The 23,864-nt window shown below is 43.8% G+C and overlaps 1 protein-coding gene across 1 annotated transcript in view; it reads right to left on the reverse strand.

The window, feature by feature from the left end:
• Positions 1–23,864, reverse strand: part of LOC126088450 (ras-associated and pleckstrin homology domains-containing protein 1-like) — a 350,087-nt gene that overhangs the window by 220,621 nt on the left and 105,602 nt on the right. Inside the window, exon 2 of the mRNA XM_049906592.1 lies at positions 22,490–22,923. Coding sequence (XP_049762549.1) covers positions 22,490–22,923 — 434 coding nt within the window. The remainder of the gene's footprint in view (positions 1–22,489; positions 22,924–23,864) is intronic.

The raw sequence follows: 23,864 nt of genomic DNA on the forward strand, positions 1-23,864 counted from the left end.
CCGGATCTGTCCCCCATTGAGCATGTTTGGGACTGGATGAAGCGTCGTCTCACGCGGTCTGCACGTCCAGCACGAACGCTGGTCCAACTGAGGCGCCAGGTGGAAATGGCATGGCAAGCCGTTCCACAGGACTACATCCAGCATCTCTACGATCGTCTCCATGGGAGAATAGCAGCCTGCATTGCTGCGAAAGGTGGATATACACTGTACTAGTGCCGACATTGTGCATGCTCTGTTGCCTGTGTCTATGTGCCTGTGGTTCTGTCAGTGTGATCATGTGATGTATCTGACCCCAGGAATGTGTCAATAAAGTTTCCCCTTCCTGGGACAATGAATTCACGGTGTTCTTATTTCAATTTCCAGGAGTGTATTATCTGTGTTTTCTAAAATGGTGGTCATGCAGTTTGCGGTCGAATATCGAATATTGTTTGTATCGGCATCTATATTTGCGACTATAACAGTAGTAGTCGATTGTTTGACTATGGCTTGTGATCTAGTACAGCCCCTTTCCATAGGAGTGCATAGAAGTGAACACAAACGAGTGCGCATTTGCAGGTAATTCGCCAGTATTCACTACCATTCGCTCGTATTTGTGAACGAGCATTTACACTAAACGGAACATGAAAGAACACTAGATAATGAGCACAGCCTATGAACTTTGTGTTACAGATTTTTGGTGCACATACGATACTATAAACAGGGAGTCCGTCCGAAGAGCTGTTAGGCGCATTTTCTCTGGCGTTTCGGCAGATATTTTTAATTTCGTTTTTGCAATGTGTAGCTGCAGTATACCCAAACATATGCCGCTCATCAGATATTTCATGCAGCGTCCAGTGTCGACGGAAAACGACGGCTTGTTTCTCTTTGCAAATAAAATTATTTTTAAATAAGAATTTTACATGCCCATTCGATATATGTATATCAACGTAGCGTGACTCCGATAGCGGTATGTAAGCACCGACATGTTGGCAAGGGATTAGTGTGGTATTCTTGTGTTTCCTACGTGCGTGCGGTAAATGCGGAAATACCACCACGGGGACGTTATTACCAAACGCGTCCAAATAGGACCAACGCGCTGTTGTTTTCTTCTTGGCTGTCGAAGGAGAAACACCGGTAGACATGCCATCGGAGAATGAAGAATATGTATGGGGCACCATATCTGTCGAAAATTACCGTTGTGGAATGGTGTTTCAAGGGGTGAGCTGCTTACGATAACGCACGTCTCCGTATCGCGAATTTCATAACCGAAAAGTAATGCCAACTCAAGTGTGAGACACTCGAGCATCAGCCCTATAGCCTGATCGCTCGCCACGAGACATCACGCTTTCTGCCCCCCCCCCCCCCAAAAAAAAAGAAAGAAAGAAAGGCTCTGAAGGGGCGACGAGGATGTACAGCAGGCAGTTACGGACTTCTTCACGCAGCAGGACACAGTGTTTTGCCAAGCGGGTATCTTCAACCTGGTGCTTCAGTGCTCACGACGACTTTTCCTGATTGGCGTACCAATTCTGAACTGTACGGCCTTCGAACAGGAACTTTTTGATCGCCCCTTATATTTCGTTGGTGCATAAGTTTGTAGCATTTTCCATTCGTTTAATAAACACAACAGATACTCATAACAGAGAATTTAATCATCAATAGTATATTTTCCTTTACTATTTACAACAGTCTGCCAACGCTGGGGTAGCTTTTCGATTCCGAAACTGTCGAAATCGCGCGGTTTCGAGGCGAAGAACTCGTCAAGCCACGTTCGGAGCGCATTTTCATCAGGAAAGCAAGTTCCCTGAAGGTTGTTGAGTAGAGAGGAAATGGTGAAAATGTGAGGGCGCAAGATGAGGTGAAGAAGGTGGGTGCGGAATAACTTCCCAACTGAAGTCCTGTATAGCCTCGCAGACTGCGAGCGGCCGTTACCGTGGAGTAGCACCGCTTCAAGCATTCCTGCTGCGTCTGCTGGACATCTCAGTTGTTGACAGTAAATGCCAGCAGTGATGGCTACATCTAGGGGAAGCTGTTCCACCAGATGCGTAACATTATCTATTGTGGATGCGCGAGTCTGTACGGGGAGTTTCTATTTTGTTTCGGCTCAACCATCCCTTTCTTTTCATTATGTTACCATAAAGACACCATATCTCGATCACCAGTAACAATACAGGATAGGAATGGTCAGTGTTGTTCACGAGCCGACTGATGACGGGCAAGCAGAGATGCATATATGACAACCCGCAGATTTTTGTGATTTTGGCTTAAAGCACATGGTACCCATACATCCAGTTTTCGAACCTTCCCCATTGCATGCAAATGCCGCACGATGGTGGAATAATCACAGTTCATCACATCTGCCAGTTCTCGAGTACAATGACGTGGATCATTGTGGATTAAAGCGCTTAAACGAGCTTCATCAAAACCCGAAGGTCTTCGTGAACCTGGAGAGGAACTAATGCCAAACGAATCTCCTTAAAATGAGAAAACCATTTTCTTGCTGTGCTTTGCCCAATGGCATTATCCCGTAACAAAGAGCAAATGTCTGCCTCCGCTACCGTCAACCTCTATTTAACCCGAACAAAAGGGTACGTCAGAAGTGTAAGAATATGTCGGAAATGTTCCGATTTCTCTACTTCGCACTTGGATTTCTAGCGTCCACAGCTTCACTCACTCTCTACAAATGACCTAATGATAATATATAATAGACAAATAGCAACAGTGAGCTACAAATAAAAAATGACAATCGATAAAGACACTCATAGCAACCAAAATACGAACATGCAAAACAAAACGCTACAAACTTGTGGCTGGTTTGTGGGGGTTGAAGGGACCAGACCACAAAGGCCATCGGTCCCTACGAAGTTATGCACCAACCTAACATTATCATCAAAAAACTTTAACATAACAGTGACACATCAGCCATGTACTTACGGATATCATGAATGTATGCTGCGTGAACGATCAGGTCTTTCGTATATTTCTAATTTTAATTATCACTATAGCTACACCTTCGCATTTGTTTACTTTCAAAGAATTTTATTTTACTTTTTAATAAAAAGAAATAAATAGCTTGTGCTTAAGCATACCATTTCCGACTGATGCAAACGTTAACTCCGTCCACAGGCCCTGGCGGACCAAGTGGGTACCGACCGGTCGCCGTGTCATCCTCAACCACAGGCGTCACCGGATGCGCACATGGAGGGTCATGTGGTCAGCACACCGCTCTCCCGGCCGTATGTCAGTTTTCGCGACCGGAGCCGCTACTTCTCAGTCAAGTAGCTCCTCAGTCTGCCTCACAAAGGCTGAGTGCACCCCGCCCGCCGACAGTGCTCAGCAGACTGGATGGTCACCCATCCAACAACTGCGGCAAGGCCGTTGGCCATTTCCAACTGATGCAAGCATCTAATGCGGTTTCGTCGTTGTCATATCCCCAGTTGGACCACTAATTGCTTCGGCAGTTTTCTAGCAGTCTTATTTCTTTTTTCCAACATTTTTACTGGGACTCACTTGGATCTCACGGACCTTTGATGTCCCAGCAAATCACTCCACCACCGAGCGAGGTGGCGCAGTGGTTAGCACACTGGACTCGCATTCGGGAGGACGACGGTTCAATCCCGCGTCCGGCCACCCTGATTTGGTTTTCCGTGATTTCCCTAAATCGCTCCGGGAAAATGCCGTGATGCTTCCCCGTCCTTCCCTAATCATATGAGACCGATCACCTCGCTGTCTGGTCTCCTCCCCCACAACAACCCAACCCAAATCACTCCATCGCTCACGGAACTCTATCAGCACAAGAAAAGACAGCACACGAAAGCTTTCTGTGCTGCTAACGCCGAAGCGGAGAGAACGCGTACTTCCTCTGGTAGTTAGTTAAAAGACAAACAACTAGAAAAACATGAGCAAATACAAGCGAAAGCGAATGACCGAATGCCATTTGCTCACGCGTGCCTATCAACAACACCGGAGAGAATTATAGACTGCTGTTGCACGTTATCTTTTGTTCGCTTCGATTTATAGAGTGAGGAAGGTGGCGTCGATTTTGCTGCTTGCTGAACCATGTGCCATAAAGACGTACACCCCTTGTTAAAAGTTCTAATTAGGTAACGATCTTGGTTACAATTGAATTAATTCATGTTGTTTCAAAGGTAAGATGCTATTTGACGAAGGGTAGCTTTCCCACTCCATTGAGCAAAACCTGATCCAGTCTTTGACTAAGAAGTTTTTTCGAAGCGACCGATCTCAATTTGTGTGTTGCTATTCTAAGCAACTAGGGTTTCGCTTGGCGCTCACTTGTCACTCTTACAGTTAACTACTCTCGGCTGTGACCAACACTACTGGTTTAATATCTTCTTCGCATTTCTACACATTACTCATATCCACTCATGAAGCATCTACGTGTCCCTGACCCAACATGAACTCCACATGTTCTTGATGAGTTTTGTAAGTGCATGGCAAGTTTCTTGACATCTGACTGATACAACCGGGCTAGTTCAAAATTTGAGCTGCTGCCAGGATTCTAACCGAGTATCTTTCTGTCTTTGCTCTCGTCGCTGTTCCACAAAGACGGCGTGTTGAAAACAATTTGCATTCGATTAAAACATATATTCACATCTTTCTGTCATCCTTTGCAATGCAGTGTTTATTATTGTTTGATGCTTAGATATTTCAGTGTGCGTTTATGTTGTTACATGTGGTTTCTGGAACGTTTGCCACAGAAACCTTACCGTGGAGACATCGTCGGAGGCTGTGGAATCCACTTGTTAGATTCTCTGACCTGTACTGTTTCAAAAAGCGAAAAAGTGAAACTCATTACCGGTACAAATGACTAAAAAGTCTTAGCTTCAACAGGTGAATTGTTTATTCGTAACCATGCAACGTCGTCGTTTCTGTCGTTATTCGAACATTGCCGAAATTAGAGCAATTGATGTTTAAGTGGGCGCAAAGGCTTTTCCAGTAGATGGGTTAGCTCTGTTTGTTTTGTGTAATTGTTAACCCCCAACGAGTCTAATTCATGTCATGCTTTTCTGTTGTTGTTGTTCTTGTCCCTTGGAATGAAATTTTTTTTAAAAAAAGAAAACAGTAAATCTAATTGACCCACAACCTCTCTCACTGTAGACACAAATCTACGGGAAAAAATATACCTTCGACTAATCCGAAATACAAGCTGTCACCAAGAAAATGTCTGATTAGTTTGAAAAATTGAATGTTCACAATACTGAACTCCGTGTAGTACAAAGTTAAATTACTGTTCACTTGCGGAAATAAACAGAAGGTCAAGGATGAATTATGTAGTTGTGTTAGCTTACTGTTGCAAGTCAAAATGATAGGTTGCTGTTGAGTGCATATTCGTAATTAGAAGCGCAATCATTGCATGCCAAGACATTATAGTAATTAAAGTGTTTATTATTATTATTTTATTTATTTATTGATTTTTTTAAAATTTAAACATCGCTACACTTCAGCAACGGTGCACGTAGAAAATGTGATAGTACTGGACACAACAGCCAACCAGTTGCACACTTAAAGGTTTATTATCCTTTTAAATGGTTTCGAGAAATATAAATTTGTCTTCTTGAGAAGCGAAATGGACATACTGAACAAATCATTACAAAATAGTTACAAATGCTACTCAGAGAAGGAACTAAATTTTATAAACAATAATTACGAAAACTGGTTAGAATAGCAAACTCACTCGTAAAATCACATATTGACATAAACGGATGGTGAAGCCATAACGCTCTTTCTGGTACAAATGTGCACGTCCTCCACAAATATCAAATGTGAAATGCATAATTGAAGTTAGTAGCCCAATAGGTAGGGCTTTGCCGTAAAACTTTAAAAGAAAGACATTTAGTTTGGCACATACAAGGCTAGAGGCTAGTGACATGAGCCGACTGTCTAAGATGTGATGGTACTGGCGGTAGGTAAACTATGACCCTCCCACCGGAGGCTCGAGTCCTCCCTCGGTTAGTTTAAGTAGCGTGTAACTCTAGGGACCGATGACCTCAGCAGTTTGGTACCTTAGGGATCCACACACATTTGAACATTTGTAAACTGTGGTAAGTGGCGCTTACCGCGCGAACGAGTGTGCGAGTGGCCGCACTGAGAAGCCCCAACGCCAGATTCAGCAAGAAAAACTGTTAACGGCTAAAACTAAAACAGAATAAAATTAATGAAAATAGGAAAAGTAGGGAAAGTGGCAGGGAGGCGTTATACTCATATGGCATGTAAAGAGCAAACAGACTCAGGTAAACAGGGCTAATTATTTGCATATGCGTGCATAATGCAGCGCGAGGAGAACTTGTTAATAAATTAGGGAATGCGCCAAGTATCAGCACAAGAAGCCAATACACCACGTAAGACGTGTTAACATAATGTAAAAAAAGGCATAATATGTATAGCCGCGTTAATCACCACTTAACATTCCTATTTTGAATAGTTTTATTCTGTTTTAATTTTAGCTGTTAACCATTTTACTTGTTTAATCAGGCATCGGCTGCTCAGTACGGCTAGGTGCAAACTCGGTCGCGTAGTAAACGCCACCTACCATAATTTACGTGTCGCCAGTGCCTGGACCAATGACAGTCGGATCATGTCACTAGCCTTGCATATGCCATACTAAATGTCTTTCCTTTTAAAGTTTTACGGCAAAGCCCTAGAGTATTGGGCTACTACCTCCCGTTATGCACCTGATATATGGGGTGACTCGCAGATAGTATTAGACGAGAGCTTTATGGCGCCAACATCCTTTATGTCAATATATGATTTTATGAATGAATACGCTCCCCTAAAAATGTTTGTAATTATTGTTTATCGGATATGGATCCTTCTCTGGTTGACATTTCTAACAGTTTTGTAGCATATTGTTCTCTAGGTCCATTTCCTTTCTGAAAAAGACAAATTTATATTTGTCGAACAATGGTAAAGGGTTAATAAATCTTTAAGCCTGCAACTGGTTGATTTTATTCCAATCCTAACACGTTTGTAGTTAAAGTTATTACAAGTTTCATGAAAAAATAACTCGAGTTAAGCAGTTAGTGCTGTTTAAGTATCTTTCAGGTCTATATATGGAATTTCAAAACTTTTGCGATAAGGAAGTCTTCCAACATGGCGTACACCCCCTAATTACTCTTTTTTGTTAATGAAAACCAAAGCAACGAAATTCTCCATAATGATACAACCCCTCAGCCTCGCTTCCATCCTTTTCTGGACACAAAGTATCCGAACCATATGTTCCCCCAATTTTCCGCGTAATCTGTCCAAAGGTTCTCAGTTAGAACCAGTAAGTATATCGTTTTCGCCCAGATGTTGGAATCCATTCGTGAAAGGCACTCGAGAGAAATATCTGTCGGTATGCCTTAATGTGAGTTTCGAATTCGCCATATTGGTAATTCCGTTGGTTGGGTGGTTGATTTGGAGGAGGGGACCAAACAGCAAGGAGGTCGGTCCCATCGGATTAGGGACGGGCGGGGACGAAAGTCTTGCCGCGCCCTATCAAAGGAACCGTTCCGGTATTTGCCTGAAGCGATTTAGGGAACTCAGGGCAAACTTAAACTACTGCAATCTGCATCCATCTGATTCTTCTTACTGTATTCGTCTCTTGGTTTCTCCTACGAGTTTTACCTCACTCCCTCCCCCCCCCCCCCCTCACGCTTCCCTCCGTTACTGAGTTGGTGATCCTTTGATATCCCAGTATATGTCCTATCAACCGATCTCTTCCTTTAGTCATGTTGTGCCTCAAATTACTTTCCTCACCAATTCAATTCAGTATCTGCTCATGTACGTGACATACGTCCCAAGTAATCAAGAGTTAAAATTACAGACCTTAAAGGATCCTAGGATAAGTGTTATCAAATGGTCGCAATTTTATGTCTCATGATGTACGATGTCTCGAAAGAGCAGTGTCTGTCACAAAGATGTCTGTAAAATCCGTTTCATAACAAACAATGGCTTTCCGTATCAACGATGTTGGCGCCACCTTGAATACCGATAGACAATAGAATATGGCGTGTCCACGGTAGAGTTTACCGCTCATTACAGTTCATGATTGGTTTTTGAAAATGGAGCATATTCCTCGTTGCAGAAATTCGCGGATATGCATTTTTAAGCGTGGTACAGCAGGACGTAGTGGGCGGAAAGTCGGACGAATGAAAACACTACACTTTCGCAACAAACATAGCGCTACTTGGAAAGAATTATCACAGTGGACAGAAACTTAAGAAAAATTAGATCGTTCAAGCTACGCTGCTGTCCTTGACGAAGAGTAGCTCCCTCGCCAAAGAAATGGTCGCACAGAAGAATGAGAGATGTTTTGGATCGGTTGTGGAAAGATCGCCAGTAAGCACCCGTCTACTTGTCGATGAAATTCACACTACGAAGACAATTGTGCAGAGAATGATGTTGGAGCAGCACATAAACCCATTTCATAAAAAGTGCAAATAAATGACCACATGATTTTGAACCCAGAATTCAGAAGTTTCGGTAGATTTTGTGCGACGTTTGCGGCTGGAGACCGTCGCATTGAAAAATCGCTATGACTACAAGTAGCTGCTACTATGTGTATGTTAATTATGTCAATAAAAATCTAAATGGTTCAAATGACTCTGAGCACCATGGGACTTAACTTCTGAGGTCATCAGTCTCCTAGAACTTAGAACTACTTAAACCTAACTAACCTAAGGACATCACACACATCCATGCCCAAGGCAGGATTCGAACCTGCGACCGTAGCAGTCGGGCGGTTCCAGATTGAAGCGCCTAGAACCACTCGGCCACTCAGGCCGGCAATAAAAATCGAATTATTCACTTTTGACCATTAACTGATTATGAAAAAGCACTCACTTTAGGTTGTTCTACGAACTACGAGTGGCGTTCAATAAGTAATGCAACGCATTTTTTTTTCTCGGGCAATTTCGGTTGAAAAAATGCGGAATAAGTTGCAGAACATCGTGAAATATTCGCGCTTCAGCGCATATAGCCACATGAAGTTCCGATAGGTGGCGTCTGTAACGGAGGTGCGTTCCAAGCAGACTGCTGCCATTGAGTTGCATTTGCCGGAAAACCAGAGCATCTCAGATATTCATAGGCGATTACAGAATGTCTACGGAGACCTGGCAGTGAACAAAAGCACGGTGAGTCGTTGGACGAGGCGTCTGTCATCTTCGCAACAAGGTCGCACACACCTGTCCGATGTTCCGCGTTGCGAACGGCCGCACACAGCTGCGACTCGTACAATGTTGGAACGTGCGGACGCTCTCATTCGAGGTGATCGACGGGATCATAGTCAGAGACCTCGCTGCACAACTGGAGGTCTCTGTCGGTAATGCTGACACACTCGTCCACCAGTTGGAGTATTCAAAGGTGTCCCCCCACTGGATTCCTCGCCGCCTAACAGAAGGCCATAAGGAGTAACGAAGGACCATCTGCGTCGTACTGCTTGAGAGTTCCGAGGCTGATAGTGACAATTTTTTGTCAAACATCAACACGGGCTATGAAACATGGGTTCATCACTTCGAACCGGAGAAAAACCGCAACTCATGCAGAAGCGCCACACTACCTCTCCTCGCATAAAAAGTTGAATGTGCGCCTTCAGCTGGAGGGGTTATTCTGTCTGATGTCCTCCCTCGTGGTGCAACGGTCAACTCTAAAGTGCATTGTGCTACCCTCAGGAAATTGATGAAACGATTTCAGTGAATTTTTCGACACAAAAAAGCAAACGAACTTCTCCATGACAACGCTAGATCTCACATACGTCTGTGCACCCGACAGGAGCTGACAAAACATCATTAGACTGTTCTTTCTCTCCTACACTACAGCCCTCATATCGCATCTTCCGACTTCGATCTTTCTGGCCCAATGAAGGATGCACTCCGCAGGAAGCAGCACTTGGATGAAGGGGAGGTTACCGGTGCTCCGACGTCGACCGTAAAGTGCTACCATGCTGACGTACAGACCCACCCAAGTAAGGTGGCGTAAGGCCGCGGCCTTGAACGTACATTTGGTTGAAAAATAGGATTTTATAGTTAAAAGATTATTTAATACTATGGAGCATTGGCGGCCCGGAGCATTGGCGACCCGAATAAAACCAACCTGCTTTCCAAAAAAAGTGTTGCATTACTTATTAAAGGCCCCTTATACACACATCAAAAAAAGTTTTGCATAACCTCAGTTCCAAGACTTCTGGAACCTGTACAGAAAACTGGAATAGAGATCAACATAAACATCATTTCCGCCGTTTTTATTGCTCATGAAAACCACACCTTGGATGTTGTACCACCATACACCGAGACATTCAGAGGTGGTGGTCCAGACTGCTGTACACTCCGCTGCCTCTAATACCCAGTAGCACTGATGCATGCCTGTATTCGTCGTGGCATACTATCCACAAGTTCATCAAGGCATTGTTGGTCCAGATTGTCCCATTCCTCAACAGCGATTCTGCATAGATCCCTCAGAGTGGTTGGTGGGTCACGTTGTTCATAAACAGCCCCTTTCAATCTAATCTAGACATGTACGGTAGGGTTCATGTTTGGAGAACATGCTGCCCACTCTAGTAGAGCGATGTCGTTATCCTGAAGGAAGTCATTTTCACAAGATGTGCACGATTACTACCAGCGGCGTACATCGGCCCCACATAATGCCACCCCAAAACAGCGGGGAACCTCCACTTTGCTGCATTCGCTGGACAGAGTGTCTTCAGCCTGACCGGGTTGCCTCCAAACACGTCTCCGACGATTGTGTGGTTGAAGGCAAATGCGACACTCAAGTGAAGAGAACGTGATGCCAATCCTGAGCGGTCCATTCGGCATGTTGTTGAGGCCATCTTTACAGCGCTGCATGGTGTCATGGTTGCAAAGATGGACGTCGGGAGAGAAGTTGCGCATCATGCAGCCTATTGCGCACAGTTTGAGTCCTAACACGACGTACTGTGGCTGCACGAAAAGATTATTCAATATAGTGGCGTTGCTGTCAGGGTTCCTCCGAACATAATCCGTAGGTAGCGGTCATCCACTGCAGTAGTAGCCCTTGGACGGCCTGAGCGAGGCATGTCATCGACAGCTCCTGTCTCTCTGCATCTCCTCCGTGTCCGAACAACATCGCTTTGGTTGATTCCGAGACGCCTGGACACTTCCCTTGTTGAGAGCCCTTCATGGCACAAAGTAACAATGCGGACGCGATCGTCCGCGGTATTGACCGTTCAGGCATGGTTGAACTACGGACAACACGAGCCGTGTACCTCCTCCTGGTGGAATGCTGGAGCTGACCGGCTGTCGAACCCCCTCAGTCTGATAGGAGCTGCTCATGCATGGTTGTTTACATCTTTGGGCGGTTTAGTAACATCTCTGAACAGTCAAAGGGACTGTGTCTGTGATACAACATCCACAGTCAACGTCTATCTTCAGGAGTTCAGGTAACAGAGGTGATACAAAAGTTTTTTTTAATGTGTGCGTAATATTCGAGCCTTTAATTTGGGGACAGCCTTGCGGGACGATGTAATATGTTGGTTGACTCTTGGAATGTTAACTGAAAACTTCTTCGTGAAGCACACAACCTCTCGTGTAGCGTCTGCTGCTGAAGTTAGCTGAGCACCTCTGGCGGTACTCTCGCGCTCTGCGCATCGCACCCGTAATGAAATGCGTTGCTATTTTTGGATCTTCTCTGCCTGTTCCACTAAACGAACCTGCAAAGTGTCCCAGACTGACGACCAATACTTCAGAATCGATCGAATGAGAGTTTCGTAAGTCCATTCTTTCGTGGATGAAATACATTCTCTAATTATTCTTTCGCTAAATTTGAAAAAGACATCTGGCATTCTCACACAAGTTTATTTGCTCTCATTCTACTTTCAATAGTTCCGTACACATACTCATTGGTATAGCGTAATAAAACAATCCGCCTACATTCGCGCATTCCGTTAAATTTGTGTACATTAGGGGTCAACTGCTACCCCATGCACCGAGCGCCGACCCCCGGCATTTTACAGCAATTTCCTATCATTGCATCTTCCCTGTGTACAGCAAAGTATTACGGACTTCCGGTCAACCCCAGAAAATCTAAATCCAGATGGTCGGGCTAGGATTCGAAACGTCGTCTTGTCAAACGCGAGCCGAGCATGTTCTCAATGCGTCATCTCCCTCGGCATTTCTTGTCGAGACAATGAGCTGAGTTCTGTTGACTACGAGCTGTTTGTGTATAGATCATAAGCACAGGCGAGTGGACATACTGTACCATTTCTGGCTTCACTTGCGGCTCACGTGATCTGTTGACGTTAACGTATTAGCTCCTAGTAGAGAAAACCTGGTCGGGACCCCTCTGGAAGGATATCATAAAACTTATATGTTTATTTTTGTATTTTAATGATTGTGGAAAGTTTGCAAATGCAAGATCTGTCTTCGCATCTGAATTTATTACAATGCCAACAGCATAAAATTCCATGACTCAGAGGAGTGAAGTGCCCACGAATAATCGCAAAGTTTTGGACAGTAATCTGCATGACTTTGCAGGTACATGAACACGTCGAAAGTCGCCTGTTCCTGATCAGACTCTACTGTTAACTATATTATATCCTGAAACTTCCTGGCAGATTAAAACTGTGTGCCCGACCGAGACTCGAAGTCGGGACCTTTGCCTTTCGCGGGCAAGTGCTCTACCAACTGAGCTACCGAAGCACGACTCACGCCCGGTACTCACAGCTTTACTTCTGCCAGTATCTCGTCTCCTACCTTCCAAACTTTACAGAAGCTCTCCTGCGAACCTTGCAGAACTAGCACTCCTGAAAGAAAGGATATAGCGGAGACATGGCTTAGCCACAGCCTGGGGGATGTTTCCAGAATGAGATTTTCACTCTGCAGCGGAGTGTGCGCTGATATGAAACTTCCTGGCAGATTAAAACTGTGTGCCCGACCGAGACTCGAACTCGGGACCTTTGCATTTCGCGGGCAAGTGCTCTACCAACTGAGCTACCGAAGCACGACTCACGCCCGGTACTCACAGCTTTACTTCTGCCAGTAAGTTGCTCAGTTGGTAGAGCACTTGCCCGCGAAAGGTAAAGGTCCCGAGTTCGAGTCTCGGTCGGGCACACAGTTTTAATCTGCCAGGAAGTTTCATATCAGCGCACACTCCGCTGCAGAGTGAAAATCTCATTCTATATTATATCCTACGAAAATCGTGTTGGAAAATACACCGACAGCTGCTAAGTGAATCTCTTTATTGTGCTGCCAGTTTCCATCTACAAGATGATCACCAGGCCACTAGGTACTACCTTAGCATGTGTGCGTATAAGGCATCATGATTTTGGTAAGGGTCACTATGTCTAAATTTATCTCTTTGAAATGTCAGATACCAATAAAATACACCCATTCAGACACTTCGGCTTTTCAAAAATCTTTCCTTAAGAAGCTCGACTTTTCAAATTAAGCTTTTTATGACATCCGTTACATATGTTCAACCTGTAATTTTGTTCATATAAAATGTTTCAAAGGTAGAAACTCAGACAATGGTCATTTCCGATGTAATGAAAAAAGCCGCATGTTAACTTGCGGCTTTGTGGCCTGAATGATGTTCTCATATACCGGAACCCCTAGCAGAAAATAATCGTTTACTTGGCAGCCGTTGATGTGTTTTCCAATATGACGTCCTTCTAATACGTAATAGCTGTGGAGCACCGCCAATCATAAATGGTTAGCGATAGATACATCAATTAATCAACAGCAAAACGTAAACTGCTCTACTTTAAGATTGGTGGCTGATTCCAAGAAGATGATGATAATGAACGGGAAAGGACTATAATGCGAAACAGGAGTTGAGTTGATTTATCATCAGGGCTTTCTCGAGTGTCCAACTGTAGTGCTTGATTATTGCGGTTCCCCAGGCAACTCTTTGCACAGTCGCTACCTTCTGTGGCGTATGGTGTGTAATGTCATGAAAGAACAGCAACCTGGTATTTCAGCAAACGGAAGATTTTTTCGCTTTTCTGTCACATATATATATCTGTTCACTCATCTTAAGATGCCAGACGCGTAATATTTGGGATACAAGAGTTTACACGGCTGCTGTTTCACGTCCATCGAAACTATTCCCAGATCGTGGCACTATAGTTAGACGGTGGACTCGCATTCATGAGATGGCGGGTCAGACCTCCCCCCCCCCCCCCCCTCCCGTCAACCACATTTAATGTATATCTGTGTTTTCTCTAGGTCGCTTAAGGCAAATGCCGGTACGGTTCCTTAGAAAAGGGCATGGCCGATTTTGTTCTTCACCCTTCCACCGTTTCGACCATGCGCACTGCCTCTAATGACTTCGTTGTCAACGAGGCGTGTCGTGTAACCCTAACCTACCATCCTTTACCATTCTGCCCACCACCTAAATCCTCTGCGTGGATTCGCTGCATTAATTCGTTGGCTGTATCCAGAACGTTGCAGATGGCAAAGCCTAGGTTAATGTGTGATTTCTTGATTATTTTGGTTCCGCAGGCAACTAAAAAACAAAAAAGAGTCTTCCTAAAAAACAGTACACAGAACGTAAATGGCACTACTAACTCCTCTCAAAATAGGAAATCAAAGAGCTTGCATTGGAAAAGATTTGTTTACAGTATCGAAGATGAAGAAGTGGTCATAACTCTTAAAATATGCATTTTACAGCCCGAGTTTACCGGACGTTTTTGCTTCCTGCGATCGCACCTGCCATCCATAAATACTAACCATTCCTCCAGGGACATCCTGTACATTTCGAAGCGAAACTAGTCTCTGGTGGACCTCAAAACGATGTACTGACATGAGGCAGATGGGATGAGTGTGCTCACCTTACTAAGCATTTATGTGCTTTATTAGTGTGCGACTGTTTATTGGCCTGGAACATTTCTCGCCGACATGACGAAAACAGTAACTTATGTCGTATCAATAAATGTTGTTTCAAAACACCAGCATATTGAGGAACTCTCGAAAAAGTGTTGGTACTGGTGTTATTTGTTGTAATAGAATGACTAAAAACGTCAAGTCTTTCTGAAAGACTGAAGTCACACTTTTGCGATCGTTTGGTTCACAACGCCTGAGGCGAATGGTGTTCAAAACAATAACGTTCGCCTCAGAGTGGACGCAGGTGAAGCACTTTCTTTACAGCAGCGTACGTTAGCCTCGAAATTAAGTTGTTTGTAAATGAATTAAGTTCTGCATTCATGTGGACAGAGGTGTTGATAAGGAAGAGATTAAAGTGTCTGTATGAATAATTCCGAAATTTACTGAAAGGGTTGTACCATGTTTTTCCTAATATGTCTTCATCATCCCCGAAAGTAAGACAAGCAACAGACGAGTTCCAGCCAGAAAGCATGTATCCAATAACGTATATATTCAACAGTGTTCATTAAGATGTCTCTACAATATAAGTTTATTTTTAGTTGCAGGAGTTAGTCTATAATTTAAAAGGGTGGTATTTTACATCTCTTTGTTCCAGGCCTGGATAAGGTTATTACTTTAGTGCTATCATACACTGGTGTCCAAAATTAAAGCAACAAACGGAAACTTTGCAAAGTTGCGTTTATTTTTCCACAAAACAGTATGAACAGGTGATAGTAAAGTAGAAACAATGTAAAGAATACAGAACGTAATCAGCTACAACATGCATAACGTTAGACAAAAATGTTCTTCCTTGTTTTCCAAACAAACGTATTTGCACACACATTCCGACAACTGGTTAATATGCTCAGTGTGGGGCGTTACTACCTCTGGCACCAACACAGGCCTAACGAGACGGAGCATGATGTGAATGATGTCATCGATTTTATGTTGAGGTAATAACGCCAGTTCGTCCTGCAGAGCTACTCACAAGTCTTGGAGAATGGTTGGTGGATGCTGATGTGATGCAACCCGCCTCCCAGGTGCTTCCCAGATATGCTCTGCAGGATTCAAATCGGGAGAGCGAGCAGGACACGCCATGCGTGCAAAATCTTCCGTTTCCAGAAAAACATCAACCACTCGTGATCTATGAGGTCGACCATTATCGTCCATCAATATGACGTCTGGACCCACACCACCTGGCAACAACCGCGCATGAGATCCCAAGATCTACTCACGGTACCTGACGGCAGTTAAATCCTGCTGATTCACCCGTACCATTTAATGAAGAGGTGTTCGAATGGTCAACATAATCCCTGCCCACACCATTGGATCCTCCTCGATATCGGTCTCTTTCCACAATGTTTGGGTCCCGAAATCGTGTTCCACGTGGCCTCCAGATGCGAATCCGCCGAGAATCACTCTCCAAACCAAATCAGGACCAGAGAGTTTTTAGGTGTCTTCTCTGTGCCATCTGGATCGTCTGTTACTGTGTACACAGTGATTGTGGATTTGGAACTACGCTGCGAACACTACCCCGTTTGATAGATGCCCTGACATCATTGCTGAGGTGTTTGTTCTTTGATCGAAATGCCATCTTCTGCGCAGAACACGAAGGTAACGACATCTGTTGACACTTTATATGATTATATCGTGAATTAGACACAGGATGGGGAAACAACAGTTTTTTGCTTTAGTTTTGGACATTTTGGTAACGGAGACAGATATTTCTCACAGATGCCGACAGCGGTCCCACAGGGACCCGTTGGATCCAATGACGCGCGCCCTCTGAGCCACGCCTTCAGCGGATCTGACTACGAGCGCCCCCTACCGCCGTGGTATAGGACGGCCGATGGCGGCTACACGACCCAGTCTCACATGGGGAGGCCACGACGTTTGGAACGCGGATTTACTGTAAACTTCGTACACTCGTAGTACTACATGAGGACAACAAAACGTGTAAGCAGTACCGCGTACTTCTCAAGCGTTACTGAGAAAATCGCAAGATAATTTTGGTCGTCGAATATACAGGGTGATTCAAAAAGAATACCACAACTTTAAAAATGTGTATTTAATGAAAGAAACATAATATAACCTTCTGTTATACATCATTACAAAGAGTATTTAAAAAGGTTTTTTTTCACTCAAAAACAAGTTCAGAGATGTTCAATATGGCCCCCTCCAGACACTCGAGCAATATCAACCCGATACTCCAACTCGTTCCACACTCTCTGTAGCATATCAGGCGTAACAGTTTGGATAGCTGCTGTTATTTCTCGTTTCAAATCATCAATGGTGGCTGGGAGAGGTGGCCGAAACACCATATCCTTAACATAGCCCCATAAGAAAAAATCGCAGGGGGTAAGATCAGGGCTTCTTGGAGGCCAGTGATAAAGTGCTCTGTCACGGACTGCCTGGCGGCTGATCCATCGCCTCGGGTAGTTGACTGTTTATACCAACGTTTAATACACCACCTATCAGGAGGTTTAACACCATACGTCGTTCGAAATGCACGCTGAACAACTGTCGTCGATTCACTTCTGCCGTACTCAATAACACAAAAAGCTTTCTGTTGACTGGTCGCCATCTTAGCATCAACTGACGCTGACGCCTAGTCAACAGCGCCTCAAGCAAACAAATGTACAACTAAATGAAACTTTATAGCTCCCTTAATTCGCCGACAGATAGTGCTTAGCTCTGCCTTTTGTCGTTGCAGAGTTTTAAATTCCTGAAGTTGTGGTATTCTTTTTGAATCACCCTGTATATGTGTGCGTGGCCCGGTGGATCCAATGATGCGCCCTCTACCGCCGTAATATAGGACGGCCGATGGCGGCTACACGACCCAGTCTCAGTCACAGTCTGCAGTCTTAGTCAGCCTTTGACAGTTCGCTCCTGCATTAGTAGCGGGAGCCTCACATTGCACTACGCTCTTTAGTTTGCTTCTTGTAATAGCTTAACTTAATTGCTGTCTGTTCTTTGTAAGGTTTCTTCGCAAAGCTTGGAGAAAGCTACAAGCTAAGTAAAACTTCTGTTTACTGTATTCGTCATTTCTGCTCCTGCCCAGTTTTCCTACGACGACAGCTGCCGCACCGCGCTGTAGCCCACCTCACTTACCGTTGTGTACGATGTAATACTCAACAACCTGTGGAACCCCTTGTGTTATTCTGAATAATGACTTCAGTGTTACAGAGTGTAATGTGAAGTGAGAAATAGTATCTCCTGTTATAAATAAAGTAGACCATGCAGTCCTGAGTGTACAGACAATACCAAATCACCAAAGTCCTGCGGTCTTCGACACAGAGCGTGGTGTCAAAATGACGTCACGTTTGCCTCGTGTGCTGTGAACTGAGTGTTCCCCGCCTACGAGATCCGCGAGCAGGCGCTGTACAGGTTACTGCCGCCTCCACATCTAGTCTCCTTTCATTTCGTCCCTGCAGTCGGATCTGCTCTTGGAAAACGAGACAGGTGTGAGTGGCCAATCATTGAGCGGTTAGTCTCTTCAGTTAGCGAAATTAGAGCGCAGGAATGCCGTTTCAGAAATTTAATTGCATCAGAAATCTCGCTAAACTTGATAGCTTGACGTCTCTAACGACCTCGATGTCGACTTTAAATCTCAATCTTCCTTTTCCTTCGATAATTTGCGCAACTGTGTGATTTCAAACGAGGAATACTGCGTGAACCGTGTGATGCTATATACATTGTAAATGAATCAGTTCAATCGGAATTTTCGCGACCCAAAGCATGGACACCTGATTCTAATCCCAGTTCGACCGTTACAAATCCGCACGCTGACTCAATTGAACTGTGCACGGGCAAGTTTCAGCAAGGCAAGATAGCTCCATGTATATGTCAGGAATCTGTGGTGGATTGCGGATTACAATGCTGAAGCCAACTATTAGATATATTTACAGTTTATCGTAATACGCTTCAGATGTGCCCTAAAATTCATACATTCTTCAGTTATGCGCTAGTAATTTATATACTCTTCATTTATGCGCTATTAATCGTCCTTGCGTATCACCCGCATGTCTTAACTGAGAAATCTCTCTCCCTATGGGACTGGCCGTTGTAACAAAACACGTTGGGTCGTGTGGAGTACCCGATACAGCAGGTTTCGTAGTATGCGATACGCGCTAAAACAGATGTGTGTAGTGTATAATGACACTTAGTGAATAACGTCACTTAGTGCAATAGTGTGAAATACTTGTAACGAAAATGTTAAACTGTGTCACAGGCCAATTAATGTATGTTCTTTATCAGGTACAGTAATATACAGTTACATTATCACTTTGATATGAATTTCGAGATGTTTTGAAGAGAAAGAACAAGTTCTGGAATCAGTGTTAATAGTGTATAAATGTTAGTAACCTTTTCCATTCAGTTTTGTAATTATAATTCAATTAGTAAAATTCATTGTTACCATAACGCATATTAACTGTGTAAACCATTAATTTTGGAAAAGCGTAACATTTATGTATCTTTGCAAGTCAGAACAACACATTCTTACCAACTAAAAACCTGTAATTAAACTCGTAATTAATGTTTCTGGAACATTCTATAGAGAAATTAAGTGCAATGGCCACATATTACGAAAACTAGAGAAGATTCGTTTAAACCGGAGACATAACCTGATTCAGAAAGACAATTTGTACCGTAAATAATGTTAGAAGAACGATTCATTAATTTTTTGTAACACGATTTAAAGATTTTGTGATGTGCGTAATTACTCCGCATTTTAGCCTTCAAATGTTGTAAAAAAGTCATTTTGAACGTTCTGTTTGTAATTTTTATGTTGTAGAAATATTACCAGCTCAAAATTGTTTAATAAAATCGCATAATTAATTAAATTACCTAAAGATATTCGAGAATGTTCTGGGCTGAATAATAAGAACTTAATTGTTAACATAATGTATGTTTCAAAATTGCACTTGTAAAAGATAGTTATTTTGGGAATATGAATTATCATTGTACTCGTTTTAATTTCTACTAAAACTCTGTAATGTCAGTTTTTGATAGATTAACTTACTGCAACTGTAACATCAAACATGAAGTAACATAATGTCAAGGAACGTAATTGTTACAAGATGTATAAATACACATTGTCCAAAGCCTTGGGGGCGTGACGAGGGCGGTTGGAGTACTATCTGGTGTGTCCTGATTCCTGTAAAGTTGTGACAAATAAACAAGTATTGTCAACAGATTAATTGGTTTACGTTTGATAGTGACCCAAGACTTTCTGCACCGAAATTATCGCCTCCAAATATGTAAAAGATGGTACGATCAGCTGTACCAAGTTAAACCTGAATTGACAGGATTACCACGTTAGATTTGGTGAATGGAGCTGGTACGTTAGATTTGACGTTGGAGCTGGGCTTCTGGATCTGGTTACGTTTTATCGTCTGTGCTAAGACAATGCTACCTCCTATCCTGCAAATAATCCATTACCCGGTTTCATTTCTCCCTCGTCTAAATCAACGAAACGCTTGCAGTATGGCTCGAAGAGTCGCAACGGAAAACTTAGTTACTGAGTAGTTCAAGAGGATCTACGATAAAGGACTGTCCGTACAATACTTGGATATAAGGCTGAAGCCATTCAGGTTAAGTTAGAGGTGGAAGCGAGTAATACATTGTCCCTCTTGCTTGACATTTAGCAGTTTATCGCACGTGCGTCCAAAAGATTAGTTTATTTTAATCGCAACGTTCATGCAACTTTGTTACCAACATACGCGTAAAAATTTCTCGATGTGTAACCCGCGTCAGGTTTTAGTAAAATCACGAGTTTTCCAAGATATTCATTAACTTTATCGTCCGGTGCTGTCTGACTGAGCAATTTGTGTCTTTCGTATACTGCAGTGGTCTGTCATTATAGTTGGTGGATTGATGTTATTTGGGGTGGGATTTGCATGCGGAAATGGGAGAAACGGACAGCGAGAGCACGGGCCCTGTTTTGGTTTGGGGATTGTAAGGAATACTGTTGGAATACCTTTGCCGTTGGCAGAATAGGTTCGCACCATTATTTAACAGTGAACGCATTTTTTACTTGGTGCAGTTTATAATTTCTTTTTGTTTGGACACGTCCTTCAAGTCTTTTAATTCAGACTGCAGACTGACATTGTCTTAGTTCTGTGTATTACAAATTTTCAAGTCAGAATATTTCTGGGTAGGTAGTGGAAACTCCGTTCGTTATAGTCGGTTTCCTATACTCAGTCACCTATCTTACATTCCACCGAATCAAAAATTACCTCGTTTTATTTACTCCTTATAAATCTCATATCCATTGTACAGAATTGATGTGGTCCAAGAACTGGTTTACATCGTCCGTTCTTCCAGGACAGATTAAGAAAAGCTGTCATCAACATACCCATAGAAACAGGTAAAACAGAAGCTAACAGAGTTTGTCAGGCCTTCATAATCTTCCATGACGAAGTTGCCAGTGGTCTGACATTACGAGGAAACCCACTGCTGTATCACCTCCGGTAGCTGTCCATTTCCCGCACGTGCACAAGCGAGTCATCCCACGTGACGTCTCTCCACCCAGTAGTAGACCGCTTGTGTGGACTACGAGCTTAACGCCCGCTGCTTCGCTTGCGTGGACTGTATGGTCTGTACAGTTTTTTGTTCTTTTTTGTTTTTCTCTAATCTAATATTTATGTTGTTCACAAACTGCAACGCCTTCTAAACTTTTCACGCTATTCAATGCCATAAACGCATTGTCTTTTCCGAATATACTTTTGACCAAGAAGGGATTTTGGTAGCTAATGATCCAAGGTCTTTCTTAATCAAGGCTTTTGCGTTCTTGTGATAATATTTCCATAGAAACATTCATTCCCCAACACGTATTTCTGTATATCTAACCGAGAAGTGAAATACAAACTTCATAGATTCAGCTTTCGATTTTTTAACATAACGAAATATTTTACTAACTATTTTCTTCCCCTATTTCATCCCCTTAGGATGTGAATTTTCACAAACAGTAGAAAACGTGTTTTTTATAAATTTCTGACAGGAAAGCCAATTACAAATTTTCATACATTTACCTTTCGAAGTTCCAAAAATACTGAAACATGCATTTTTTATTTGCAATCGAGAATTCTTTTTACATTTTAGTAAAAACATTCACCCAAAATTTCACGTACATATGGGTTAAATTTCCAAAAATGCAGAAACACGTATTTCTTTATTGCTGACCAAGAAACCCAATACCAATTTTCGTTCGTATAGCTTCAAAATTGTCTTAATAACGACTTAATTTCAAAAAACCTTTCATCCTCTATTTTACCCCCTTAGGAGTGGAATTTCGAAAAATACCTTCTTAAACGACGCCTACAGTATAAGATCATTACCCTCTCCAAATTTCACCCTTCAGTCCTTACAGGTTTGGGCGGGCATTGATGAGTCAGTCATTCAGTCAGTCAGGGCACTTACTGCGGTTCATATCTGTACATATAGAAGGTTAAAAAAAGTTAATGACGATGAAGGTCTTGAATATCTTAGAAAGCTCGATTTTTAACTCACACAAGACGCGATTTCACAACGAGATAGTTTTATATACGAATGCTATTATATTACCGAGCGCATGCAAAAAGTAATACCATATCCACTGCGGGTTAAGTCTTCAGTAAACGTCCCGTTGTTAAAGTCCTCGGTTCATGCACCGTCGACACGGGGTCCGCGGTACTCACCCCTAGAGTTGAGGCCGGAGGCGTCGCCGATTGGGGGTGGCGTCGTGGGGATGGCCTGCGACTGGCTGCGGCGGATGCTGCCGCGCAGGTCGGGGGCGGCGGGGGGCTGCGCGTCCCTGGGCGGCGGCTTGGAGGAGGCGGGGGCGGCGCCGGGCCGGAAGCGGCGCAGCAGCGCGGGGGACAGCAGCAGGCGGCTGCCCGCGTCCAGGGTGCGGCTGAACGAGAAGCGGCGCCGCGCGGGCTTACCGGGGGTGGCGTCGGGGGCCGGCGGCGGCGGCTGCGTCAGCGGCCGCGGCGGCGGGGGCGGCTGCCGCTGCACCTCCGACGGCGGCGGCGGGGGCGGCGACAGGCTGAGGCGCGGGGGCGGCGGCCGCGCGGGGGTGGGCCCGCGCACCGTCACCGCCACGTCCAGCGCGGGGCTCGGGCTCGACTCCCTGCGGACAGAACGGGGCCAGCTCACCGTCTGTGTCCGCAGTCCGCACCGTCGCCAGAGCGCCACTGTTTTAGGAGCAGCGAAACGCTCGGTAGCCGTCACCGAGACACAGACAGCTACATTAAATTACGTTTCCCACTGTACGACCTCGCTTGCGGCTGCGACGGAGCTCCCCGATGGGACGCGCGGCTGATGCAGTTCCTGTCACAGCACTGCATCAGTATGCAGCGCTGACACGGTGTTCTGACAAGGGCAGGGTCTGGCATGTGGGTCAGCGATTTTGATCAAGTTTTGCAGGATCTATACTGAAAATAGTGAGACACGTGTTTCGTGTTTTTGTTCCACGCTCAGCAGTTTATGAAAAAATCGACGTCAAAATTGATGAATGAAGGTCAAAGATGATAGTGGAAAATCGCATTTTAAATTCTATACATCGAAAGAGCCTCTAAAAACAAACATATTTTATTAATATAATGTGGGGTCAAAAGTTAATAATCGCGTTATTACGTTTTTGGGTTTTCATGCTTTGTGTATTCGTCACTCAGTGCATCAAACAGAATGAGGTCGGCGGTCGGATGGTCCAGGCAATAGACTACCAAATCTCTGGTCCGTATTCGAAACGTCGTCGTGGCATTTTTTCCATTTGAAATTTTTTCGGTGTATCTTATAATATTCTGATAATCGGGATACTTTTTTTACCTTTTTTTGAACTAACACATCGGGAGGTGTGATTAATAATCAAATAAGTATATATTATAATGTAATGACAGTTGTTTCCATCGTTACAGACTGTACAAAAATACGTCTATTCGTGATCGTCTATAATTTACATTCCAAAGAAAGCATGTGCTGACCGGTGTGAATGTTACCGAACTATCAGATTAATAAATTATCGTTACAAAATACTAACACTTCTTCACAGAAGAATGAAAAAACTGGTAG

This window comes from Schistocerca cancellata, chromosome 6 (assembly GCF_023864275.1).
Source record: "Schistocerca cancellata isolate TAMUIC-IGC-003103 chromosome 6, iqSchCanc2.1, whole genome shotgun sequence".
Classification (NCBI taxonomy): Eukaryota; Metazoa; Arthropoda; class Insecta; order Orthoptera; family Acrididae; genus Schistocerca; species Schistocerca cancellata.